The sequence below is a fragment of the Hyperolius riggenbachi genome, chromosome 9 (genome assembly GCF_040937935.1).
Source record: "Hyperolius riggenbachi isolate aHypRig1 chromosome 9, aHypRig1.pri, whole genome shotgun sequence".
In the NCBI taxonomy this organism is placed as follows: domain Eukaryota; kingdom Metazoa; phylum Chordata; class Amphibia; order Anura; family Hyperoliidae; genus Hyperolius; species Hyperolius riggenbachi.
The window spans coordinates 88,389,319-88,411,396 of record NC_090654.1 but is presented as its reverse complement, the minus strand read 5'-3'; the positions used below and the strand labels follow the sequence as shown (position 1 = coordinate 88,411,396).

At 45.0% G+C, this 22,078-nt stretch overlaps 1 protein-coding gene across 7 annotated transcripts in view; it reads left to right on the top strand.

The window, feature by feature from the left end:
* LOC137532545 (inter-alpha-trypsin inhibitor heavy chain H4-like) overlaps window positions 1–6,385 on the top strand; it is a 250,307-nt gene extending 243,922 nt beyond the window's left edge. For all 7 annotated transcript variants that reach the window (XM_068253163.1, XM_068253162.1, XM_068253164.1 and 4 more), the window contains one exon: window positions 3,689–6,385. In XM_068253163.1, the coding sequence (XP_068109264.1) occupies window positions 3,689–3,833 (145 nt within the window). In that variant the 3' untranslated portion in view covers window positions 3,834–6,385. The remainder of the gene's footprint in view (window positions 1–3,688) is intronic.
* Window positions 6,386–22,078: the final 15,693 nt, after the last annotated feature.

The window sequence follows — 22,078 nt, the reverse complement described above, 5'->3', positions numbered from 1 at the left end:
GATTGGGGGGTCTCGGAAGGGGAGGGGCAGCCAAGCTTTCCCCTCCCCCTCCGAGCCCTTGTCCAATCCAAGGACAAGGGGCTCTTCTCCACCTCCGATGGGCGGTGGAGGTGGAGGCCGCGATTTCCTGGGGGGGGGGTTCATGGTGGAATCTGGGAGTCCCCTTTAAAAAGGGGTCCCCCAGATGCCCACCCCCCCTCCCAGGAGAAATGAGTATAGAGGTACTTGTACCCCTTACCCATTTCCTTTAAGAGTTAAAAGTAAATAAACACACAAACACTTAGAAAAAGTATTTTAATTGAACAAAAAACATAACCACGAAAAAAGTCCTTTAATATTCTTAATTAACCATTAATACTTACCTGTCCCTTTAAATAAATGACCCCTCGAAATAGCCTCGGAAATGTTCTATCAGTTACAATGTAACAAAGTTATTACAATGTAACAACTTTGTTACATTGTAACTACGCCGCACCCGACGTCACTCGCCGCTCAGCCGCCGCATACGCGTCTGCGCTGCACAGACCCGACAGAGCTCTGAGCTATATAGCTCAGAGCTCTCTAAACATCTTTGAATTTGGGCTCCAAGGAGCCCCATTGGTCCTTAGCAGACCAATGGGGTTCCTTCTGATTTGAAGGAACCCCATTGGTCTGCTAAGGACCAATGGGGCTCCTTGGAGCCCAAATTCAAAGATGCTTAGAGAGCTCTGAGCTATATAGCTCAGAGCTCTGTCGGGTCTGTGCAGCGCAGACGCGTATGCGGCGGCTGAGCGGCGAGTGACGTCGGGTGCGGCGTAGTTACAATGTAACAAAGTTGTTACATTGTAATAACTTTGTTACATTGTAACTGATAGAACATTTCCGAGGCTATTTCGAGGGATCATTTATTTAAAGGGACAGGTAAGTATTAATGGTTAATTAAGAATATTAAAGGACTTTTTTCGTGGTTATGTTTTTTGTTCAATTAAAATACTTTTTCTAAGTGTTTGTGTGTTTATTTACTTTTAACTCTTAAAGGAAATGGGTAAGGGGTACAAGTACCTCTATACTCATTTCTCCTGGGAGGGGGGGGGTGGGCATCTGGGGGACCCTTTTTTAAAGGGGACTCCCAGATTCCACCATGACCCCCCCCCCCCCAGGAAATCGCGGCCTCCACCTCCACCGCCCATCGGAGGTGGAGAAGAGCCCCTTGTCCTTGGATTGGACAAGGGCTCGGAGGGGGAGGGGAAAGCTTGGCTGCCCCTCCCCTTCCGAGACCCCCCAATCCATGGACCATGCAGGCTGGTATAGTCAGGGTACGGAGCCCCACGTGGCCGGTGCTCCGCATTCTGGCTATCCCAATCTGCATGGGGGACAAGGGGTTAAAGAGGTCTGGGAAGGGGGACCCCACGTCGTTTTTTTTTTATATTTCCCACACTCAGAACGAAGTAAGTAAAACTCTTCCCACTTGGGGGAATCTATGAAAATAATACACTATTGTTACCTGTGCAAAAAAAAAACTGACATTTTCCGCATTTAAAAGACATTTTTGCCCTTGAAACTTAAAAATCGATTTTCTCAAAAACTATAAGGTCTTTTTAAAAAAAAAAAAATTTCCTCTTATTCCCACTGATCCCCTTAATATACCCTAGGAATTTGGTGTTCCTAAACTTTAAGCAGGCTTTGCTATTAACCGTTAAAGTCGGCGGGTTTTTAAATGTATACATTTTTACTTTGAAACTTTAACATCGATTTTCTCAAAAACTATAAGGTCTTTTTGAAAAAAATTTTTTTCCTCTTATTCCTTCTGATCTCCTTAATGTATTCTTCAAATTTGAGGCTCTTAGCATTTAAGGGGGCTTTGCTATTAACCCTTAAAGTCGGCGGCTTTTTTATATTATACGGAGCGTTACGGTTTAACGCAAAATTACGGTAGCATTTAATGCGAAATTACGGCATGAACAAATACCCATTGTAATGCGAAAATTACGCGAAAATTACGCTTACGCGAAATTTCGCGAAATCCTTCTTCTTTACGATTATGTACTTACGGCCATAATCGTAATTACACTAATTACGCGAGATTTCGCAAAATCGTAATTACGTCATTACGCTCATCTCTACCTAGGCCTTCTCAAAGGACTAGAGGACATGATCTGCGCATGGAGGAAAAACGTTTTAGCCATTTATTTAGGAAAGGGTTCTTTACAGTAAGAGTGATTAAGATGTGGAATGCATTGCCACACAAAGTTGTTATGGCAAACTCTAAGCCTGCATTTAAAGGGGGCTTAGATGCTTTCCTTGCATTGAAAGACATCCATGGCTACAATTACTAGGTAATGCCTAATGATGTTGATCCAGGGATTTTATCTGATTGCCATCTGGAGTTGGGAAGGAATTTTTCCCTTTTGGGGCTAATTGGACCATGCCTTGTAAGGGTTTTTTCACCTTCCTCTGGATCAACAGGGATATGTGAGGGAGAAGGCTGGTGTTGTACTTTGTACTGGTTGAACTCGATGGACGTATGTCTTTTTTCAAACCAAAATAAGTATGTAACTATGTAAGGCTCCCACAGTGTTTTGTCAGCACCATGGTCCTGACATCACACTGTGGGAGGGGTTTCACCATGATATCTGCCCCTAGTTGGTTCTCACCTCGGGAGGTGAAGCCACTGCATCCTCCACAGGCTTCACTTGTCCTTCTCTGCAGACCAGCTCCAGAGCTGGAGGCCCTGAAAAAAGAGCTTGCCCACAGCTTACTCAGACGCACCAGCACCATCCTGCGTAGCTTTCGTTGGAAAAAGCCTGGCCAGATTGGGTCCATGCTACTGTGCAGGTACAAGCTATCTGTGCATTCCCAGTAGCAAGGGCCCGATCAACCACTGCAATTTCCATCGGAGCCAGAGGGGGGCGATGATAGTGTGCATGCGCAGGGAGGGAGGACACCCTTTGGATGTCCCAGCACTGGAACAGGCTAACTTACTACGACTAACTAAGCTTCTTTAGGATCCAAAGGTTTTTCCCTCCCAAGTTAAGTATCTAATTCTGGCCTTTTCAAACCTCACAGATCTGCTTTAAAGTGGACCTGAACTCTTGCAGGACAGAAGGAAAACATAGAGAATTTAGAGAGAGTAGCCTGTCTAATTCCCCCCTCATTTGTGTCTTATCACAAGTTGTAATTTGATCTCTCCCCGTGTCACCTGACTGCCACAACAGATAAGGCAGATAAGCTCATTTGAAAGCACAGTATGTTAACAATATGTCTGCTTCCATTAAAGCAGGAAGTATAAACACTGCAGATTTGTTTCAGGATTTGTATCCGCTTTAACAAAGAAATGTTTTTCTTTAAAGTGTACCAGAGACCACAGCATTGAAAGAATCAATACTTACCCGGTGCTTCCTCCATCCCCATAAGCACATGTGAGTCCCTCGGTCTGCCATTCAGCCACAATCAGCCCCCGTAACTGGTTCTGTCACATCAGTCGGGGTCTTCAGTGCATGCGCGGTGAGGGACTCACACAATCTTATGGAGCTGGAGGAGGCCCCGGGCAAGTATTGATTCTTTCAATGCTGTGGTCTCTGATACACTTTAAAGGTTATTATGCTGTTGAGTATCATTTAGAGCAAAGAGGAAGTTCATGTCCACAACTCACCCTGGTCTTGCTACACTTAAAAAAATGATTTAGTTTCATTACTTTTTCCTTTTTCAGTTTTACTGGGTGTGACTTGTCACCATACGAAGCCAAAGACCTCAATTCCTGTCAATTTCTCATTTTCGACATAAACAATTTCATCGGTGGAGGGAGAAATTTTGTGTCCGACATCTTCACTGTTCCTCAACACGACACCACATAGCTGAAACTAGTGATGGAAGAACAAGATGAAATCATGTTGCCTATATCAACCAAGTGTTCGCCTTTTCTAAGCCACAAAAAAGCCATTATGATTTTGATTTGCCATAATTTTGTTTTGTAACATTTATCACATGCAGTACTATAGATCTGAGTATGATGTAAAGTGACAGGAAGCAGTTCACATCAACAAATCGGACACTTTCATATTTACATCCTGCTCTAGAAAAATGACAGCTAGAATCACATTGGTTGTTAGAGGCAACAGATATTGGGGAAATGTGATGTGATAAGTAGCTATAAAGTTATTGGCGAATGAATGGGAGGAACACTAATATGTAAAAATTACTCTGGTCCACCCCTTAGTGGTGAAGTGGTTACATTTTGTCTTATGCAGAGTTAAATTAAATGTCCACGTTTAAAAACAATATTTAAAAAAGGTGAGATAATGTCTATTGGTATGAAATAAAAAATGAAGAGCAAGTGTGAAACTATGAAAATAAAAAGAATGTGCCTGCAAAGAGAGTAAAACACCGTAGCTGTAATGATAACAACGTGTCTTTTTTCCAGCCACCCCTCCACCATCTCTCTCCATAGGGCTGATTCACAAAACGTATCTCATAAATTCTTTCTTCTTGCTTCTTTGTCACCTTAACTATAAAAAACTTTTTCCAACACTTTCAGGACCCGTTCACACTAGGGTCGTTTTTGCCCTTTTTTCAAGCACAGGTAGGGCCAGATTTGTACTCTTTACCGCCCTAGGCCACTGTCACCATCCGCCCCCCCTTCGGTATAGGTAGCGAGATGACCCCTCCCCCTTCCCTCCAGTATAGGTAGCCTGATGACCCCCCCCCCCAGTATAGGTAGCCAGATGACCCCTCCCCCTTCCCTCCAGTATAGGTAGCCAGATGACTCCCATAATCCCTCCTCCCCCCCCCCCTTCAGTATAGGTTTCCAGTTCACCTTCACACCGCAGCAGCCATCAGTGTCACTCACTTCTCTGCTTGTCTCCAGTGCAGAAGCTTCATCTTTCTTACCCTCTCCAATGCTGCCCAAGTCCATAGCCGCTGGCCACAATGAAAACATGCACAGAGAGCAAGGTGCCCTGCTGCTCAGGCCGCTGGCAGCAGAGTACCCTGGTCAGGCGCTTGCCTGATCCCCCTTGCACCAGTTTAGCCTGCTGTTTTGGTGCCCTTGCTTCTGTGGCCATGGCCTAGGTGGCCTTGCCCTAAATCCGGCCCTGAGCACAGGCGATTTTCAAAATCGCCCTAAAAACGCTTGTGCAATGATTCCATATAAGAGTGTTCACATCTGAGCAGTTCGTTTCCAATCTGCTCATCAAAACGGTGCCTGTACCTTTTTTGAAGCATTTTTGCTATAATGGAAGGTATAGGAGAAACGCAAACACTCACAAAATCGCTTTGTGCAGTGGTTGTGTGAGCGTTTTTAAGAATAAATATATTGTATTCATTATTTTCCGTTTTAAAGAGACTCCGTAACAAAAATTGCATCCTGTTTTTTATCATCCTACAAGTTCCAAAAGCTATTCTAATGTGTTCTGGCTTACTGCAGCACGTTCTACTATCACCATCTCTGTAATAAATCAACTTATCTCTCTCTTGTCAGACTTGTCAGCCTGTGTCTGGAAGGCTGCCAAGTTCTTCAGTGTGTTCTGTGATGCATCTCCCCCCTCCAGGCCCCTCTCTGCACACTGCCTGTGTATTATTTAGATTAGGGCAGCTTCTCTCTTATCTTTTACAAGCTGGATAAATCCTCCTCTGAGCTGGCTGGGCTTTCACATACTGAGGAATTATACAGGCAGAGCTGTCTGCACTCTGCAGGAAGAAACAGCCTGACACTTCAGTGGAAGATAGCTGCAGGGGGAAAGAAACACACAAATGATCTCTTGAGATTCAAAAGGAAGGGTGTATACAGCCTGCTTGTGTATGAATGTATTTTCTATGTGTGGACATACTGTACATCAACCTACTTCCTGTTTTGGTGGCCATTTTGTTTGTTTATAAACAAACTTTTTAAAACTGTTTTTAACCACTTTTAATGCGGCGAGGAGCGGCGAAATTGTGACAGAGGGTAATAGGAGATGTCCCCTAACGCACTGGTATGTTTACTTTTGTGTGATTTTAACAATACAGATTCTCTTTAAAGAGTTTACTTCCTGACTTGCGTCAGGGAGTGAAGTACAAAACCGCTCTGGAAAAGTCCTTTTACCAGAAACGCAGTGCACAGTGGAGAGATGGGGGGGGGGCATCTCTCAAATAAGTTGTTTTTGATGAACTGAAATTTGATAGTACTCTCTCACTACTGTCTCTCTTGTTGGGTGCTGAGGAACTTTTATACAGATACATTAATCCACAAAACTTTTCTCATGCATTATCTCTCTGTATTTGTCTTATCTAATAAATTAGCTCTCCGTTAGCCCTATGCACTTACCAGCGTTAGGAGCTCACAATTATTCTAAAATCAGGCAGCGTGATCATCACCTAATGCAATTGTTCTTTTCACCCGCAGGGCATAAAATAAACTTTTTTTGGGCAATTTTATCTCCATGTGTATTCTTTTTCCCCTCTGCAATTGCCAGTTTCATGCTGCCGGTAAGCAGTTATTTTCGGCAAGCATGAAGGTAAGTGAGAGACAAGATAAATGACATTTATGTTTCACTTTTCTCCTGGCGGCTCAGAGTGCTTCAGCTGCAGCCACTATGGAGTGCGTCAGGATTCAGTAGCAGTATTAGGAAGTCTAGCCCGAGGACTCCTTACTGAATAGGTGCTGGCTTACTGAACAGGAAGTGCTGAGGTTTGAACCTCCTTTGTCAGAAGGAGAGCCCTTAAAGGACAACTGAAGTGAGAAGGATATGGAGGCTGCCATATTTATTTCCTGTTAAACAATACCAATTACTATAGAAACTGGGGGGCGCTGCTCCTGTTAACGGGTGTACTTCTAAAAAGGGGCCTTTCAATACTTTGAATTATGACCCTATAGATGAATCCAACCAGACTGGGGGGATATCACTTACTCCTGCTGCAACCTACTCAAGTGGGTTGTACCCCTTATCCCACCTCAAGACTAAAGGTGCCCATACACTCGTCAGATTGGCAGCAGATAGATAAGAAATGCATCTGATGATCTATCTGATGCGTTTTTAGAACATTTTTTACCAGGATAGAATTCTAATAGATTTCAGTTTGAAATCTATTGAAATTCGATCTGATGGCATTTTTTTGCCATCAGATTTCCATTAAGGCCAATGCAAACTGATAAGCAATCTCATTAGATCGACCTAAATTTTCCACCCTGCCAGTTCGATGGAAATCCATCGAAATCGGCCATCGATCGGTCGATTGGCCAACCAATTTGCAATCGATCGATCGGGATCGATCGGTCGGCCAGAAAATCGGCTGAGTGTATGGGCCCCTTTAGGGATATATATAGGTAATAAGGTGCGCTGGAACTCTATATAAAAAGAAAAAATATTTAAAAAATGTTAAAAAATAAAAAATATATGTATGTATATCTATTAAAAAGCCCAACAGTTACATTGGCTGCAGAGATTCCTTTGGTATCCTTCACGTCCCCGGCACAATGAGGTCAGTACTATCACACTAGTGTTGTCCGGATCATGAACGATTCGGATCTTTAATCCGAATCTCTTTTGTGAGTCAAATCATCCAAATCATCAAAATGAGTGATTCGGATGGCAAAGGGGGCGGGACCAGGAGCGGCACGCCCCCCTCTCAGCGGGCAGCAGGGTCCTGGAAGCAGAGCAGAGATGGATCGCTCTGTTGGAGGGGAGCCAGCCTTGCAGGGACAGGTAGATGAGAGAGAGGGGACATCGGTGCCACTGCCAGATATGTGTAGAGCACACATACTGGCTATAAGGAAACACCACAGCACTGAAACTGCCCTCATCCAAATATGCAACCACCTGCTCATGGCAAGAGACAGAGGAGAGTGCTCGATCCTCATACTGCTAGACCTTTCTGCAGCCTTTGACACAGTTGACCATGACATCTTGATAAACAGGCTACAGGAATACTGCGGCATTGATGGCATAGTACTTCAGTGGTTCCAATCCTTCTTGAGTGGCAGAACCCACAAAGTGTCTATGGGGCCCTTCCTGTCCACCCCTGTAACACTTAAGTATGGGGTGCCCCAGGGCTCAATCCTCTCTCCCCTGCTTTTCACGATTTACATGCTACCATTGGGAAAACTAATCCAAAAACATGGCCTGACATACCACTGCTACGCAGACGACACCCAACTATATCTTTCCTTCAAGCCTGGTGTGACAGACCCAACTCTAACTATAAACGCCTGCTTACGTGAACTACAGCAATGGATGAATGACAACTGGCTGAAACTAAATGCAGACAAAACTGAAGTCCTTCTGATTGGAGGGCAGAGCATGATAACAAAACAACTTAACTTGCAGTCTTCACCACTGGGAATAGGAGGCACGGATCTACGCAGCTCTGATCATGTGCGTAGCCTGGGAGTTCTAATTGATGGGGATTTAAACTTCGGAACTCAAATCTCTGCGGTGGTGAAATCATCCTATTTTCACCTAAAGAACATTGCAAAAATCAAGCACCTCATACCCCCAGAAGATCTGCCAACCTTAGTCCACGCCTTCATCACATCTCGACTGGACTACTGCAATGCTCTCTACACTGGCCTTCCAAAAAAGGTCTTGTACCGCCTACAGCTGATACAGAATACTGCTGCCAGACTGCTAACCAACCAACCCCGTCACTGCCACATAATGCCAGTGCTGCATTCCCTTCACTGGCTACCTATAGAATGGAGGGTCCTATTCAAGATCGGCCTACTGACATTTAAATCCCTGAATAATCTAGGCCCTGGATACTTGAAAGATATGTTACAGCTGCGTAGCAATCCCCGCATTCTCAGATCCACAGGTTCTAATAATCTAGTCATACCCAGAGTCCACTTGGAAACTTTTGGTCCCAGAGCCTTCTGTCATGCTGCCCCTATGTTTTGGAACTCCTTACCTCAACAGATCAGGACAGCCCCATCCCTGGATGTGTTTAAATCCAGACTGAAAACCCACCTGTTCAGTCTGGCATTTGCAGAAATATAACTTTTGTTGTGTGAATACTTCATCCTACTAACTACTGAATCTGAGAGAGCCTAAGCGCTTTGAGTCCTATGGGAGAAAAGCGCTATAGAAATGTTATTGTATTGTATTGTATTGTAATGTGCTGCTTATTATAGGCTGTCTGTTCCGTAGTTGTGTACATTGAACAAATTGGAAACTTTTGGCACAGCTCAGTAACTTTGTAGACAGCGTGCTGGGCTAGGACGGGGCAGGCACTGTGATTGCTGTGCAATATGATCCTCCTGCACTGCTCTAAACAGCTGCACTTCACTTCTGGGAATGCTTTGGGGAATGCTTTCTTTCACTGTGCGACGTTTGCATTTAAAGTATACAGATGAACATATAGGTGAAATATATGTAAAGCATATGATTGCAGCATGTGGGTATTGTGTGCAAACAAACATTTCTGCCCTCTGCACCTCCCTTCTCTGTCCACTCCCTGCCCTCTGTCCATCTTCTCCCCTTCTCTGTGTGTCCACCCCCTCCCCTTCTCTGTCCACCGCAGGGAAAGTCCTGTCCTGCTAGTCATTTCACCCCCGAATGCTTCCCTATTAAAAATGATCCGAGATTCGGATCAAAGATCCGGATCTTTTCAATGATCCGATTCGAATCATCCGAATCATTGAAAAGATCCGAACTTCGCATCTCTATATCACACTGATCAAATGTCTAGACAGGCGCTGTGCTATAGGTATAATGCAAGACTGACTTCCGTATTATAGGTAATTCATACAGTCATTAGTGCTGTTTACCGTAGAGGGAAAAAACAGCTGTTATAAAATGCTTATAGGCAGTACAAATCTGCTCACCAGTTGCGTAATATGCAGTACTCCGCCTTAGGCTGTATCTGCATCATCCCCCGTGCTTAATTGGATAGTCCACAGTCAGCCGGCACTGCGGAGATTGCGAGCCGGTTCTTAAATGCTGCCAGTACTCTACGTGTAAATTCCCGAACGGCACTTCCGGTTTACTACTCATGCAGGGGAGACGTCAACGTCCTGTGCGTCTCTCCTCTCCTACTGATGTCGCTTCCTTGCGTTCCACTCCCGATACTTGGTGTTTGGGAAATTATATACTTTGGGGTTGAGATAGTACATAGAGACCCCAGGGGAGGGGACCATTTGGCTAAAATGTCCAGAAGCGAGAGTAAATGGAATTTTAACTTAGACACTATGGCACCCAAGGGACTGAATGAAGAACTGGATATCTTTGGGTTTTTGAAATAGTGGTGAGGGGTCCCTTTGTATGTGTTGGATGTGAGAAACGTTCTGCATGCGAAGTTCATCCTGCACTACGGGAGAGTTTTTATTTGGACATATAGTCCCTCTTACCTATTGAGTGTGAGATATGTGGTCTGGAGGTCTGTACGTTATAGTAAGGAGGGAGGATGTTGTGGTATGGTGATCTCTGGTTCCCCTGTGAGTGACTGGTTCCCTATTAATAAGAGGATTTCACTTGATATATGTTATTTTTGACATTGATTTTATTTTTATCTTTTTTTGTTTTCATTGTAATATTATTTTTCATTTTTATTCTTCCTAAATTTTATATATCTAGTTCAATCTGCTTTGTGTCAAATATATGCACCTCTTTCGTCCTGGATCATGTATACAATAAAGCCTATTCAGTCCAGTGTGAACCAAGGAGAGCTATAAGGATACTATCACTTTAAGGAGAACAAGGGAGGAATAAAGTTGTGAACATTTGTATATAAATATGGCCATCGGTCTTTACTGACTCAAGGATTCTTATGAAGACTGCCGACAGCCAGTCGAAACATGTCAATCCGTTGGTTCTGATGCTTGGAAGATAACAGGGGCGCCCCTTTTTTATTTCAAACCCCGCCAATTGCATCCACAAAGTGATACGCTACACAGCACCTCACAGTATCGGGAGTGGAATGCAAGGAAGCGACATCAGTAGCAGAGGAGAGTCGCACAGGACGTTGACATCTCCCCTGCGTGAGTAGTAAACCAGAAGTGCCACTCGGGAATACACACGCAGAGTACTATGAGAGCATTCAAGAAACGGCTCGCAATCTCCGCAACGCCGGCTGATTGTGGACTATCCAATTAAGCACGGGGGATGATGCGTGCCAGGAACCGGCCCCGCGGCAAGCCTGCAGATACGGTTCCCGACTGTGGGTTTGACCAGATCGAGAAGGGAAGCAGCCTTAGTCGAGCTGACACAAGGCTGTGACCCCTCAGAACACTTCTCACTGCCACCACTAGCTGTTGCTAGACACTTCCACTCTGCTGTCGAGTGATTTGTACGCAATCCGCATTTTCGTATTTGGGTCAGCTTTGCGCTTTAGGCCATATACGGAAACGCCACGCACACACACACACAGTACAATTGTACAGTAGCAAGGCACAATCAGGCACTGAATCTTGTAACGCAAGTTACACTGCAGTCTCTCTAGGTTATGAGCGTTAGCTCAGTACAGCAGAAGTCAAACTTATTAAATAACGATTTAATATTCCAGAAAAAGGTGGAGCAATGCAGAAAATAATATATACAAAAGATTCACATACACAAAGTAGAAATTACAAAATAAAAGGTACACACAAGGATATTTGCTTACCAAAAAAAAACAGGGATCAAGATAGAAGAACCTTGGACTTGGTTTTGTGGACGGACACAGTTCTGATTGGATCAGGAGTCCACCTAGCTTCAGCTACCGTCAGGAGCGGACTGATTTCAGGTATCTGACCCTACCTTTTATGCTGGGGGGATTTGCCTTGAGGGTGCAAGCCCATTTGGAAGGGGGGAACTAGTTTTAACTAAATTTCCAGACATAATTTAATTCCCCGATTGCTCAGTTTGTCATATCCTTTCTGTGCTATACGAACTTCCCAGGCTTTTCTGTTCCACTTCTGATATTCGCAGATTTCAAACACTCAAAAGCTTCCAGCACAATATTCAGACCACAGGTAAAATTGTATCTTAACACACACATCAAAAGATTTCTTCCTGGCTGTCATATGTAAATTCAAAGACTTTTCCTGTCCCCCTTTGAACTTTGCAGACTTAATTAGTCCGATTGTATTTTGGCCAACAGGTAGCTGTTTACATGAATACAAAGTTCAAAGCAATGCAACACCTTTGCAGGATGCCGGACAAAAGAGGGGTCATTATCTAATTACATAAGGAACTCACGTTTGCAGCCCGGTGTCCAATTATCCTGAAGCCACCTGGCTTTGAGCAGACTTACACTTCTGAAAGATACACAGCAGATGGAAAGTAAAAAATATGGCTTCCACAAGATACAACATGGCTGCTATGTTCTGCATATTACCGTACATATCATCACCACAATATATCATCACAATGTGGATACAGCCTAAGGCGGAGTACTGCATATTACGCAACTGGTGAGTAGTGTTGGGCGAACAGTGTTCGCCACTGTTCGGGTTCTGCAGAACATCACCCTGTTCGGGTGATGTTCGAGTTCGGCCGAACACCTGGTGGTGTTCGGCCAAACTGTTCGGGTTCGCCAGAACGGCTCAATGCCTGGCCGAACAGGGCCCTGTTCGGCCGAATACGGCCCCCCTATGGGGTCGCAGGCATAAGGGGGGAGCATGCCCCGATCGCGGGGGGGGGGGGGGGGGGGTCGGAAATTCCCCCCACCCCCTCCGGTAGCGCTCCCCCCTCTGCCCGCTTCCCCATACAAAAGTTTAAGGAAAGTAAAATAGTACCGGTGGTAGTGGCTGGCAGTGGCACTGTGAAGTGAGTGAGGAGGAGGAGTCCGGAGAGTGACGCGTTGAGGGAGGCCGGGCAGCGGGCGGTTCAGCGGTAGTACCCTTGTGGTACTTCCGCCCTTTCTCTGACCTCACGTCCTCTGCGTGATGACGCATACGAGGGTACGCGTGACGCGTACCCTCGTATGCAGAGGACGTGAGGTCAGAGAAAGGGCGGAAGTACCACAAGGGTACTATCGCTGAAACGCCCGCTGCCTGGCCTCCCTCAACGCGTCACTCTCCGGACTCCTCCTCCTCACTCACTTCACAGTGCCACTGCCAGCCACTACCACCGGTACTATTTTACTTTCCTTAAACTTTTGTATGGGGAAGCGGGCAGAGGGGGGAGCGCTTGCGGAGGGGGTGGGGGGAAATTCCGCCCCCCCCCCCCGCGATCGGGGCATGCTCCCCCCTTATGCCTGCAACCCCATAGGGCCCCCAAAAGCGGGATGTTCGGGGAGTTCGGGGTTCGGCCCGAACATGCCGAACATCGCGGCCATGTTCGGCGAACGTTCCCGAACCCGAACATCCAGGTGTTCGCCCAACACTACTGATGAGCAGATTTGTACTGCCTATAAGCACTTTATAACAGCTGTTTTTTTCCCTCTACGGTAAACAGCACTAATGACTGTATGAATTACCTATAATACGGAAGTCAGTCTTGCATTATACTTATAGCACAGTGCCCGTCTAGACATTTGATCAGTGCAGTAGTACTGACCTCATTGTGCCGGTGACGTGAAGGATACCAAAGGAATCTCTGTAGCCAATGTAACCGTTGGTCTTTTTAACAGATATACATACATGTATTTTTTATTTTTAAACATTTATTTTATATTTTGTCAGGTGAACCAGGTCACTTGTGTATGCTTGGATGTGCGAATGTGTGGTACAGCCATCTGATTTGGTGAATTATATGAAAGCTCCTGATAGACCATATATATATAATTTTTATAAAGATTATAGTCTGTAAAGGACCTGTAGTGGGTGATAATTTTTTTATAGAGTTCCAGCGCACCTTATTACCTATATATAAACAATACCAGTTGCCTGGCAGCCCTGTCGATCTATTTCTCTGCAGTAGTGCCTGAATAACACCAGAAACAAGCATGCAGATAATCTTGTCAGAAATGACAATAATGTCAGGAACACCTGATCTGCATATGCTTTTTCAGGGTCTATGACTAAAAGTATTATAGGCAGAGGATCATCAGGGCTGCCAGGAAACTGGTATTGCTTAAAAGGAAAAAAATATGGCAGGCTCCATATCCCTCTTGCTACAGTTGTCCTTTAACCATTACACTCTGCAGCCACTACACTACATGTTGGTATCTGGCAGTCTCCTTTAATTAGAAAACACCTAGATGCCGCTCTTTACCCTTTAACCACTTGAGGACCACAGTCTTTTCGCCCCTTAAGGACCAGAGCCTTTTTCTCCATTCAGACCACTGCAGCTTTCACGGTTTATCGCTCGCTCATACAACCTACCACCTAAATGAATTTTACCTCCTTTTCTTGTCACTAATACAGCTTTCTTTTGGTGGTATTTGATTGCTGCTGCGAGTTTTACTTTTTATTATATTCATCAAAAAAGACATGAATTTTGTCAAAAAAAATGACTTTTTTAACTTTCTGTGCTGACATTTTTCAAATAAAGTAAAATTTCCTATACATTTGAGCGCGAAAGTTATTCTGCTACATGTCTTTGGTAAAAAAAAAAAAACATTCAGTGTATATTTATTGGATTGGGTAAAAGTTATAGCGTTTACAAACTATGGTGCTAAAAGTGAATTTTCCCATTTTCAAGCATCTCTGACTTTTCTGCGCACCTGTCAGGTTTCATGAGGGGCTAAAATTCCAGGATAGTACAAATACCCCCCAAATGACCCCATTTTGGAAAGAAGACATCCCAAAGTATTCAGTGAGAGGCATGGTGAGTTCATAGAAGATTTTATTTTTTGTCACAAGTTAGCAGAAAATGACACTTTGTGACAAAAAAAAAAAAAAAAGTTTCCATTTCTTCTAACTTGCGACAAAAAAAAATGAAATCTACCACGGACTCACTATACTCCTCTCTGAATACCTTGAAGTGTCTACTTTCCAAAATGGGGTCATTTGTGGGGTGTGTTCACTGTCCTGGCATTTTGGGGGGTGCCTAATTGTAAGCACCCCTGTAAAGCCTAAAGATGCTCATTGGACTTTGGGCCCCTTAGCGCAGTTAGCCTGCAAAAAAAGTGCCACACATGTGGTATTGCCGTACTCAGGAGAAGTAGTATAATGTGTTTTGGGGTGTATTTTTACACATACCCATGCTGGGTGGGAGAAATATCTCCGTAAATGACAATTTTTTTATTTTTTTACACACAATTGTCTATTTACAGAGATATTTCTCCCACTCAGCATGGGTATGTGGAAAAATACACCCCAAAACACATTATACTACTTCTCCTGAGTACGGCGATACCACATGTGTGGCACTTTTTTGCACCCTAACTGCGCTAAGGGGCCCAAAGTCCAATGAGTACCTTTAGGATTTCACAGGTCATTTTGAGAAATTTCGTTTCAAGACTACTCCTCACGGTTTAGGGCCCCTAAAATGCCAGGACAGTATAGGAACCCCACAAATTACCCCATTTTAGAAAGAAGACACCCCAAGGTATTCCGTTAGGAGTATGGTGAGTTCATAGAAGATTTTTTTTTTTGTCACAAGTTAGCGGAAATTGATTTTAATTGTTTTTTTTCACAAAGTGTCATTTTCCGCTAACTTGTGACAAAAAATAAAATCTTCTATGAACTCACCATACTCCTAATGGAATACCTTGGGGTGTCTTCTTTCTAAAATCGGGTCATTTGTGGGGTTCCTATACTGCCCTGGCATTTTAGGGCCCTAAACCGTGAGGAGTAGTCTTGAAACCAAATGTCGCAAAATGACCTGTGAAATCCTAAAGGTACTCATTGGACTTTGGGCCCCTTGGCGCACTTAGGGTGCAAAAAAGTGCCACACATGTGGTATCGCCATACTCAGGAGAAGTAGTATAATGTGTTTTGGGGTGTATTTTTACACATACAGATGCTGGGTGGGAGAAATATCTCTGTAAATGACAATTATTTGATTTTTTTTACACACAATTGTCCATTTACAGAGAGATTTCTCCCACCCAGCATGGTTATGTGTAAAAATACACCACAAAACACATTATACTACTTCTCCTGAGTATGGCGATACCACATGTGTGACACTTTTTTGCAGCCTAGGTGCACTAAGGGGCCCAACGTCCTATTCACAGGTCATTTTGAGGCATTTGTTTTCTAGACTACTCCTCACGGTTTAGGTCCCCTAAAATGCCAGGGCAGTATAGGAACCCCACAAGTGACCCCATTTTAGAAAGAAGACACCCCAAGGTATTCTGTTAGGAGTATGGTGAGTTCATAGAAGATTTTTTTTTGTCAAAAGTTAGCGGAAAATGACACTTTGTGAAAAAAAAACAATACATATCAATTTCCGCTAACTTGTGACAAAAAATAAAATCTTCTATGAACTCATCATACACCTAACAGAATACCTTGGGGTGTCTTCTTTCTAAAATGGGGTCACTTGTGGTGTTCCTATACTGCCCTGGCATTTTAGGGGCCCTAAACCGTGAGGAGTAGTCTTGAACCCAAATGTCTCAAAATGACCTGTGAAATCCTAAAGGTACTCCTTGGACTTTGGGCCCCTTAGCACAGTTAGGCTGCAAAAAAGTGTCACACATGTGGTATCGCCGTACTCAGAAGAAGTAGTATAATGTGTTTTGTGGTGTATTTTTACATATAACCATGCTGGGTGGGAGAAATATCTCTGTAAATGACACATTTTAGATTTTTTTTACACACAATTGTCCATTTACAGAGAGATTTCTCCCACCCAGCATGGTTATGTGTAAAAATACACCACAAAACACATTATAATACTTCTCCTGAGTATGGCGATACCACATGTGTGACACTTTTTTGCAGCCTAGGTGCACTAAGGGGCCCAACGTCCTATTCACAGGTCATTTTGAGGCATTTGTTTTCTAGACTACTCCTCACGGTTTAGGGCCCCTAAAATGCCAGGGCAGTATAGGAACCCCACAAGTGGCCCCATTTTAGAAAGAAGACACCCCAAGGTATTCTGTTAGGGGTATGGTGAGTTCATAGAAGATTTCATTTTTTGTCACAAGTTAGTGAAAAATGACACTTTGTGAAAAAAACAATAAAAATCCAATTTCAGCTAACTTTTGACAAAAAATAAAATCTTCTATGAACTCATCATACACCTAACAGAATACCTTGGGGTGTCTTCTTTCTAAAATGGGGTCACTTGTGGGGTTCCTATACTGCCCTGGCATTTTACGGGCCCAAAACTGTGAGTAGTCTGGAAACCAAATTTCTCAAAATGACTGTTCAGGGGTATAAGCATCTGCAAATTTTGATGACAGGTGGTCTATGAGGGGGCAAATTTTGTGGAACCGGTCATAAGCAGGGTGGCCTCTTAGATGACAGGATGTATTGGGCCTGATCTGATGGATAGGAGTGCTAGGGGGGTGACAGGAGGTGATTGATGGGTGTCTCAGGGGGCGGTTAGAGGGGAAAATAGATGCAATCAATGCACTGGGGAGGTGATCGGAAGGGGGTCTGAGGGGGATCTGAGGGTTTGGCTGAGTGATCAGGAGCCCACACGGGGCAAATTAGGGCCTGATCTGATGGGTAGGTGTGCTAGGGGGTGACAGGAGGTGATTGATGGGTGTCTCAAGGTGTGATTAGAGGGGGGAAATAGATGCAAGCAATGCACTAGCGAGGTGATCAGGGCTGGGGTCTGAGGGCATTCTGAGGTGTGGGCGGGTGATTGGGTGCCCGCAAGGGGCAGATTAGGGTCTAATCTGATGGGTAACAGTGACAGGTGGTAATAGGGGGTGATTGATGGGTAATTAGTGGGTGTTTAGAGGAGAGAAGAGATGTAAACACTGCACTTGGGAGGTGATCTGATGTCGGATCTGCGGGCGATCTATTGGTGTGGGTGGGTGATCAGATTGCCCGCAAGGGGCAGGTTAGGGGCTGATTGATGGGTGGCAGTGACAAGGGGTGATTGATGGGTGGCAGTGACAGGGGGTGATTGATGGGTGATTGACAGGTGATCAGTGGGTTATTACAGGGAATAACAGATGTAAATATTGCACTGGCGAATTGATAAGGGGGGGTCTGAGGGCAATCTGAGCGTGTGGGCGGGTGATTGGGTGCCCGCAAGGGGCAGATTATGGTCTAATCTGATGGGTAACAGTGACAGGTGGTGATAGGGGGTGATTGATGGGTAATTAGTGGGTGTTTAGAGGAGAGAAGAGATGTAAACACTGCACTTGGGAGGTAATCTGATGTCGGATCTGCGGGCGATCTATTGGTGTGGGTGGGTGATCAGATTGCCCGCAAGGGGCAGGTTAGGGGCTGATTGATGGGTGGCAGAGACAGGGGGTGATTGATGGGTGGCAGTGACAGGGGGTGATTGATGGGTGATTGATGGGTGATTGACAGGTGAACAGTGGGTTATTACAGGGAATAACAGATGTAAATATTGCACTGGCGAATTGATAAGGGGGGGGGGGTCTGAGGGCAATCTGAGCATGTGGGCGGGTGATTGGGTGCCCGCAAGGGGCAGATTAGGGTCTAATCTGATGGGTAACAGTGACAGGTGGTGATAGGGGGTGATTGATGGGTAATTAGTTGGTGTTTAGAGGAGAGAAGAGATGTAAACACTGCACTTGGGAGGTGATCTGATGTCGGATCTGCGGGCGATCTATTGGTGTGGGTGGGTGATCAGATTGCCCCCAAGGGGCAGGTTAGGGGCTGATTGATGGGTGGCAGTGACAGGGGGTGATTGACGGGTGATTGACAGGTGATTGACAGGTGATCAGGGGGGATAGATGCATACAGTACACGGGGGGGGGGGGGGGTCTGGGGGGGGGTCTGGGGAGAATCTGAGGGGTGGGGGGGGTGATCAGGAGGGAGTAGGGGGCAGATTAGGGACAAAAAAAAATAGCGTTGACAGATAGTGACAGGGAGTGATTGATGGGTGATTAGGGGGGTGACTGGGTGCAAACAGTGGTCTGGGGGGTGGGCAGAGGGGGGGTCTGAGGGGTGCTGTGGGCGATCAGGGGGCAGGGGGGGCGGAAATCAGTGTGCTTGGGTGCAGACTAGGGTGGCTGCAGCCTGCCCTGGTGGTCCCTCGGACACTGGGACCACCAGGGCAGGAGGCAGCCAGTATAATAGGCTTTGTATACATTACAAAGCCTATTATACAAAGTACATGCGGCGATCCGGGTGCTAGTAACCCGCCGGCGCTTCCGAACGGCCGGCGGGTTACAGCGAGCGGGGGGCGGAGCCAGTCCCCAGCGGCTGATCGCGTCACAAATGACGCGATCGCCACATAGCAACGCCCGCAGCCGCCCCCGCCGATGGGCGTATTGCGGTCGTTTGGGCCCCTGACTTTGCCGCCGCCCATCGGCTGGGGGCGGTCTTTAAGTGGTTAACCATTCCAGCCCACGGGTTGATCTCACCTTATGTACGAGAGGAATTTTCACATTTCAACCATTCTCCCGTTCATTCCCCAATAACTGTATCACTACTTATCACAACAAAATGATCTATACCTTTTTTTTTCGCCATCAATTAGGCTCTCTTTGGGTAGTACATTATGCTAAGAATTATTTTAAATGCATTTTAATGTGAATAATAATAATAATAAGAAAAAATGGAAAGAATTCATTATTTCTCTGTTGTCGACCATTATAGTTTTAAAATAAAACATAAAAAACTGTGGATAAAAGCCATATATTTTATTTGCCCATTTGTCCCGGTTATTGCAACATTTAAATGATATCCCTACTACAATGTATAGTGACAAAATTGTATTTGGAAACAAAGGTGCATTTTTTTCAGATTTACATCTATCACTAATTACAAGTATATAATTTAATAATAATATAACCTCTTGACATACATATTAAAAAAAATTTTTATTACCTAATGTATGTAGGTGTAATTTTACTATTTGGCCACAAGATGTCCTCACACATTATTTCCTATTATGTACAATAAATACGCTAAATAAGAAGTAATGTGTGGCTGTGGTAAATCAGAAGTGACGCAGGTATCTCATTGATGCCGGCGATCACGGGGGCCTAGCGGGAAGAGGAATGAATGAACAAAGTTCCCATTCATTAATCTTACAATCGGTGGTGGGAGCGAGAGGAAGGCAGCGCAGCGGTACAATCAGAGAATGATTACTGTTTATGAACAAAAACAGGGATATCTCTCGCCAGACAAGAACAGATTTTCTCAGGGACTTCTGTCCCCTGCCACCAATCCCCCCCCCCCCCCCCCGTGTCACCAGGACCAACACGATCGCGGGCCATGATCACACACATAGCCCCGCAAACTACAGGGACTTGAGTCTCGCATCCTTGCGGCTGTACCTGCAGCAGCCGTGGACATGACACTCACGTCCCCACGGCAGTAATGGTTAATTTAACTAGTACACTATCCCGCAGTGGCTGGGCTCTGCCTCTGACACAGGACAGGAGACCAGGGTTTGAATCTCGTCTCTTCCTGCTCAGTAAGCCAGCACCTATTCAACAAGGAGACCTTGGACACATAACACTGCTACTGCCTATAGTGTGTGCTCTAGTGGCTGCAGCTCTGGCGCTTTGAGTCCGCCAGGAGAAAAGTGCAATATAAATGTTTTGCGTCTTGTCTTGTAAATAGGTAAACTCCTGACGTCTGCCACTACAATCCTATGTCATGCTCCCCTAGCACAGACGCAGCTGCAGCGACCTGCTTGGAACACAGACATGGCTGATAATCAACGCTGTTATTCACTATAATTTAAAATAGGGCCCCTGGCAAAAAAAAAAAAGCATCTCCAAAGTACCTACTGGGTCTCCCCAGTGGACCACTGAGAATCCTCCACATCGAGAGAGTGTTAAAGGACAACTGACGTGAGAAGAATATGGAGGCTGCCACATTTATTTCCCGTTGAACATTAACAGTTGCCTGGCAGCCCACCTGATGTAATATGGCTAAAAGTACTAGAGGCAGACAGTCAGCAAGATGGCAAGGCAACTTGTATTACTTAAAAGAAATAAATGTGGCAGCCTCCATGTACCTCTTGCTTCAGTTGTTCTTTAAGGTGCACGGCATAGTAGTAGTTAATGTCGGGAGTGGCTCAGGGTGTAGCAATGTAGCAGCAAGTGCAGTGACAAGGCAGCTTCACAGCACAAAACTCTTCATCATCCCGCCGGTAGGAGCAACATTCAAGCAAATGACTCTTCTCGCTCAGCCATTGCCCAGGTAAAACTGGCAATTGAATTTGTTTGTTATTTCAGAGCGATGACAGCTGAAAGAAACTCACATGCAGCAAGCTTTTTATCACCTCATATCACCTCGTACTGTTTTTGGCCCCAAGTCTGACTTACCAAAACACAAGGAAAGAAATATTGAAATGAATCAGAACTTATTTTAAATGATTTTTGGGGGAAACTGCTGAAAGATATTTTATAGTTAAAGAAAGCACTGTATTTTTTAGCATAGACGCACCAAGGCTTAGAGGGCAAAAACCAGGGGGAAAAAAATATTAAACCTGGTGCGTCCATGTCCAGGAGTGTCTTGTAGACATTCTCCCTAATTATTGTGTCCCCCTTGTACCTCATCTGTCCCCTATGTGTCATCCTGTGTCCCCATGTGTCCTCCTGTGTCCCCTTCTGTCACCCGTGTGTCCCCTTCTGCCACCCCGTGTGTCTCCTTCTGTCCCCTGGTCTCCTCCGATCCCCTGTGTCCTCCTCTTCTTCCTGAATAATGTAAAGCAGCAGCAGCACAACTCATATAATCCATTGGCTCCACCGGGTATCAGATACCTTTTCACTGGTACCCTAGTGCTAGCTTTTGCTGATGATGCAATCAGCTGAAGTGGACGCTAAGGGAGCAGTGAAGGAAGGGTATCTGATTGCCGCTGGAGCCAATGGATTAGGTGACCCATGTTGCTGCTACTTTACATTATTTGGGGGGGGGGGGGGGGCAGAGAAGAACACAAGCGGGGATTGAAAGAGGCACGGGGGCCAATACAGGGAGATCCGGACATTCCATCGGGTCGGCATTTCATATTGGCAGGCATTTATAAGTTGGGGACTCCCCATATTTGGCATGCAGTGACTTTTTCTCTCCACTTTTGGCGAAGAAAAGGTGCATCTTATATGCTGAAAAATATGGCAATTTATCAGAAATGATTTGTAAATCCACCCGATTCTCCTTTTTGCCGTTTTGCCCTCCCTGCCTTTTCAGTATTATTTTTTCATCAATAAGCAA